The sequence below is a fragment of the Monomorium pharaonis genome, unplaced genomic scaffold, assembly GCF_013373865.1.
Source record: "Monomorium pharaonis isolate MP-MQ-018 unplaced genomic scaffold, ASM1337386v2 scaffold_400, whole genome shotgun sequence".
NCBI classification, from domain to species: domain Eukaryota; kingdom Metazoa; phylum Arthropoda; class Insecta; order Hymenoptera; family Formicidae; genus Monomorium; species Monomorium pharaonis.
In genome coordinates this window covers 1-6,000 of record NW_023415693.1, presented here as the reverse complement: position 1 = coordinate 6,000, position 6,000 = coordinate 1, and the positions used below count along the sequence as shown (strand labels likewise).

The 6,000-nt window shown below is 30.2% G+C and overlaps 2 protein-coding genes across 2 annotated transcripts; one reads left to right on the top strand and one right to left on the bottom strand.

Annotated features, from left to right (window-relative positions):
* The first annotated feature begins 399 nt into the window (after positions 1-399).
* On the top strand, positions 400-3,814 carry LOC105838279 (protein Peter pan). Its single transcript, XM_012683732.3, has 6 exons — positions 400-658; positions 1,214-1,494; positions 1,612-1,822; positions 1,915-2,241; positions 2,327-2,660; positions 2,843-3,814. The coding sequence occupies exons 1-6, from the start codon at positions 641-643 to the stop codon at positions 2,929-2,931; spliced, it is 1,260 nt and encodes a 419-aa protein (XP_012539186.1). The 5' UTR covers positions 400-640; the 3' UTR covers positions 2,932-3,814.
* Positions 3,438-5,994, bottom strand: LOC118648368 (putative leucine-rich repeat-containing protein DDB_G0290503). Its single transcript, XM_036294700.1, has 3 exons — positions 4,613-5,994; positions 4,356-4,526; positions 3,438-4,178 (listed from the first exon to the last, which is right to left on the bottom strand). Exons 1-3 carry the CDS (start codon positions 5,891-5,893, stop codon positions 4,041-4,043), a joined length of 1,590 nt encoding a protein of 529 aa, XP_036150593.1. The 5' UTR covers positions 5,894-5,994; the 3' UTR covers positions 3,438-4,040.
* Positions 5,995-6,000: the final 6 nt, after the last annotated feature.

The window sequence follows — 6,000 nt, the reverse complement described above, 5'->3', positions numbered from 1 at the left end:
ATGTTTCAAGTGCATTTTGGTCATTATTATATTATTATAATCAGAAAAAAATCTTTATTCTACACTAATATATGTAATTATTAATAACATTAATTTATTTACAAAGAATCAGTTATTCATTTTAAAAAAGTTCTTCCTAAAAAAAAAGAATTTGGCGCGAGATGCGTTTCTTGATTAACTGCAGCTGATAAAAATATTAGCTATATAACCAACAATTGATTAATTATCAACAATATTAATATAAAATTTTTGTTTTTTTATAGAATAAAGATTATCAAAATTACTAATTTTAAGTATTAATTTTCTACTTGTCGAAAAACAATTGCGTTTTGTGATATCTTTTTTTTTTTTTTGAAAAAAAAAACGCGAGTTTAAAATACATGGATAGTCCACTTGTGGAAGTGTGGTACACCTTCGCCATTTGTATCAATTTGTATACGTGAGAAACGTGGGAACCAGCGTGTAGGCCACATAGACTAGTGCAAGAAAGTGATTCAAAGAAAAAATATTTTATATTAAAAATAAGAAAGCAAATCGTCTCTTTAAAATGATAATTAAAGTGAATTTTTCTTAATTTTTCGAATCTCTACTATCTCGACCACGTGCTGAATCCTAAATTATAACCTAACTTAACCTAAAAATGGCTCGTAAAAGAAAGGTATTATTTTCGTTCTTACGAATTATAATAATTATATGCAATTATAATTAATATAAACTATGATAAAATTTTTTCCTCCAAATTTTTATATAAACTAAAACATTACAGAAATACATTGCATGAAAGATTTTTAAGATTTCTCATTCTTTTTCAATTTTTAAAATACTTTTTAAATTTTGTAAGATCTTATAAAAAATAATATATTAAGAAATCTTAAAAATGGGATATTTTTTAATTTACATATAAAGATTTTTGGAAAATACATAGACTTAATATTTCTGAAGTGTTCTAATTTGTATAAAATAAAATTTTTTTTAAAGGTTATACAATTATATTCTAAAATTTTTTTTATAAAAATTTTGAAAAATTATATGAAAAACAAATTGTCACCAGAAAATTAGTAACTTGAAAACATTTAATAAAATTATTATTGAAACTAAAAATTATTATACATTTGTATAGCAAATTATACATATAAGCAGGAGTGATTAGGTATTAAAAGTGGTTACTAAAGCTAATTTAATTTTTTAATAAAAATGTGTTTTTTTTACACAGGGTCGATGTGTGAAGCGAAATAAACAGATAAATACAGAAGAGAAGGAAGAATTAGTGAAAGCACCTCATTCCTTTGTATTCCATCGTGGATTGCCAGGGGAACATATTGTTGAACTTACCAAAGACTTTCGCAAAGTTATGGAACCTTTTACAGCTTCGTCCTTAAAAGCTCGAAAGAAAAATACAATTAAAGACTTTGTCTCTGTTGCAAGCGTGCTGCATGTGACTCACATGTGCATATTCACCAAAACGGAACTGGGAATATACCTTAAACTTTGCAAGTACTGTATTTGTTTTAATGAACTACTATACTTATCAATATAAAAGTTTCTTAAGAAGATTATTTAAATTAATTCATTTGTAAATTGATTTATTAATATTCTTAAATATTGCCATAGATTGCCTAGAGGACCTACACTTACCTTCAAGATACACAGTTTCTGTTTAGCACGAGATGTTATATCTATGCTAAAGAAACAGATGGTATATCAGGAGGCCTTCAAAACTTCTCCACTTTTAGTTTTAAACAATTTCAGTGGCGAGGGGATGCAATTGAAACTCATAGCTTCCACTTTCCAGAACATGTTTCCAACTATAAACTTGACCACTGTAAGTTTTGCGAGGCACTTAATTCAAGATATGCAATTTTATAAAATAGTCAATTTAAAGAAACATTAATTCATAAAATAACGCTTTGACAGGTTAATCTGAGCACGATTCGTCGTTGCATATGTCTAAATTACAATGCAACGTCAAAAACTATTGACTTTAGACATTATACGATCAAAGTTATACCTGTAGGTTTGTCGAGAGGTATTAAAAAAATAGTACAAGCAAAAGTACCAAATTTGTCTAAATATCAAGATATTTCGGAATTTCTGACGAAACCGACCATGTCAGAAAGCGAAGCAGAAGATGACGAAAGCAGTCATGTCACATTATCACAAAAATTGTCGTCAAGAGGGAATCATGCTGATTCTAAAAGCGCGATTCGATTATTCGAGTTAGGACCGAGAATAACATTGCAGGTAGTTAAAAGAACTAAATTATCTGATCTCTACAAATAATAAATTTATAGATATTTATTTTATATTTTGTTCCAATCTGTTTTAGTTAATCAAGGTGGAAAATGGACTCCTCGATGGCGAAGTGCTTTTCCATGAACTTGTACATAAAACAGAAGAAGAGAAACATGCGATAAAAAAGAGAAGAGAAACGAAGAAGAAATTAAAGGAAAAGAGAAAAAAGTTGCAGGAAGAAAATAAAAAGAAGAAGGAAGCACAAAAAGAGAAACACAAAGAGAAGTCGTTGAAAGGAATTCAAAAGAAAAAAGAGAATGATATACTTCTACAAAAAATTGCGAAGGAATCTACCGAAAAGAGTGCATTGGAGGAAGACGACGATGTACAATATTATCGTGAAGAAGTGGGAGAAGAACCTGATAAAGGTATATATGTAAATAAAAAATATTATAACAGTACTAATATTTTAAATAAATGTAAAAACTAGTAATTCTTGTCTTTTTTGTCGACTGTATGGCAAATATATTTATTGTATTGAAATTTTTTCACGATATTTAAATAAATTTAGACGTTTAATTTGATGCTACAATGTAATTTTCCGTTTCAGATTTGTTTCAAACAAAAATTGGTACCAAGAGGCCGTATAAGCACATAATGCGATACAAATCAAAAAAAGCGAAATTCGATAAACCCTAGAGTAACATTGAGTAAATTATAAAAAAGAAAAAAATCTCCAAAATAAAATGTTATAAAGTCCACAACTTGTTAAAGTATCAATATTTTTGCAAAGTATACTAACACAAATATATTAATTACGCAATCTGTTTAATTACAAAATCTGTTTATTATCAGAGTATCTCTATTAAAGAAGAAAAAATTGAAGGAAAACTACAGTTAAGAAGAAAATTGTGCATTAATGCGCTCCAACTTGTACAAGCAACATTTTACATAAAATTCTTATTTTATCTTATAATCAAATTTTCCCTTTTAAGAAATTTGATTATATCTGATAATATATGTTTTATATATAAACAAAATAAATTTAAATTTATAAATGTTAAACTTTTTTATCACAAAAACTTTTTGATATTATTACTTGTAATATCTAAGATACTAATTATCAAACTTATATCACTTTGTATATAAGTCTTTTTTTTCCATTAAAAGATTTCTGTTCTAAAATATAAATTTAATTTCGGATATTCTTTACTCTGTATTTATTCATAGAGTGTATAGATTTTTACATAGATCATTACGCAGTTTTTAAAAACGATTGTACATAACGATTATAAACAACAGTAACACCGTGTATTACTATTGTGTTAGAAACTGTATAAAATATAATGTGTAAAATTAGCAGGCACGATGCAAATGGCGACTAAAATTTAATTTTTTATACTAATTTATTCCGATTATATAATACTTTTATATATACACACTATATCTTAGTTAAGTTAAACATTCATTATATCACAGGAATTATATTATCTTAAAGAACATGTAAAATTGGCAAAAAAACATACTGTTATCATCTGTAGTCGATATATGAAATAAGTAATAAAGTTTGCATCTTTATGTCATAAAAATATAAAACTACATTATAATATTATAACATTAAAAAATAGAATATTTACATTTTATATGCTCTATCCCTTACATAAACTTTAAATCTAATTATTGTCTAATCGAATGTCACGTGATAGAAGGCCATGAATTACGTACATAATATTAATTTAATATATATATTATATATATTGCAATCGATAACGTTTGGTAAATATAAGGCAAAAAAATGTTTTTGCAGATCATAAATTTTTGGAATTCAACAACTTCTCGAATTCCTGTATTTGTTTTTCGAGTTCCTTTATAGTCTTGGTTCGAGATCGACACACTTCCTTCATAATCTGCTTTTCCTTCTCCAATTTCGTTATTCTAATTTCGTCCTGTATGAAATTATATCATGAAAGATAATTTATAAATTAGCATTAATAATGTAGATGTGACAATGTGATACCATTAAACTGGAGCAATGAAACGATTGCTCTTGCGCGCAATTCTTTCTTTTTATTGTTAAATGGCAGACTGATTGTCCCAGTTCAGATATATTGATATATACTTACATCGATTATGCCGCTGCTTGTGCCACAAAAGCGCAATAAGTTAGTCGGCATCGTTTGGCACGTTTGATGTCTCCTATTTATAAGTCTCTGTTTGCACACATCACATTCTTTCGCACTTGTGCGTACCATGACCATTTGGAGTCGTTTAATTTCCGCCTTTAACTCGCTATTCTGTAAGAATACGCAAAATTTTATAAAATCAAAATTTGAATTTACAATCGTAGTAATGTTCGTAATAATTAAATACGATAAAGTACCTTATTACTATACGCCGACAGCTGCTCCTGTAGGTCTTGACACTTCGATTCATAAGGGAAACTTCCGCTACGTATCTGCAGCTCCAACGTCGCAATTTTTCCATTCTTCGACACCACTTCCAGTTGCAACTCTCGTATCTTGTTTTTCAACGTCGCACAATTACATTCATCATCGTGAGATCTGTTAGAGGATGACATGTTCGTACTCTGCGTCGTCTTTCTCTCGAGAGCCGTGACCTTTTCTCGTAACTCGTCAGCTTCGTTACGACATGTGAAATACTGATCCTGTAACTTCGTATTCTCAATGTCATGTTCGCGAATGACATCCGCCAACTCGTCCAACTCTTGATCAAGTTCCTTGTTCTTCTCCGTCAATATCTTTATCTCGTTAATATAATTCTCAATATCCTTGTTCTTCTGATTTAACTGTACTTTCGTTGCTTCGAGCTCTAACGCAACTTTATTTTTCTCTTGCAGCAAATCATTATATTTCTCGCAGGTAGTATACGTGTCGTTATGTCTGGATTTATACGATAACAATGTTTCCCTTAATTCCTGATTGTCTTTGCACGTCGCATCGTACTGGCTACTTAAAGTAACTACTTGCTTCATCAAATCGGTCTTCGTAGCCTGCAACTCCGTTATTCGGTTGCTGGCGCCGTCCAAATTATTTCGCAAAGACCTGTTCAAGTCTTTCAGCTCTTCTATCTGTTCTTCCGCTAAGATTTTACTCGTACTGCTCCTGACACGCTTTTCCAACGTCGCGCATTTACATTGTAACATCGCGTGATCGTCCCTCAAGGTGTTCATCTCCTCCATCAAGGCTACATTCTTGTTATTCAATTCAGCTATCTGTTTGTTCAACTCGACGCTGTTCAGTTCTTCATATTTCAATTGATCATTAATCGTGTCAATTTCTTTCTTATTTTCCATTTTCAGGGACTCTATTTCCATCTTGTATTGTTCTATACTGGCTTTTCGCTCGCTAATCTGTTGCTTCAGCAGCTCGTTCTCAGGCACGATTGTCTCGAGATTAGCTTTATATTCTGTTAGCTCGTCGCATTTAGCTTTCAAAAGTTCCTTGATCTCCGTGATACGTAATTCTTTTTCTTCACACTCCTTGTTCAAATAGTTGTAAGCCTCCGTAAGCTGTTCGAATTCGACCTGCATATTCTGAATAATTTGATTGTTTTTCATTAATTCATTACTTTTCAAGTCGATAATGTTCTTCATTTGCTTCTGATTGGCCTCGAGACCTTCGATGTTACTTGTCAACTCCATGTTTTTCGTCTTGAAGGACTCTATCGTGCACACGAGATCCTCAATCCGTTTGTTGTAGGCGTCCTTCTCCGATTTCAATTTTAATTGAAATTCCGTTTCTTTATTCC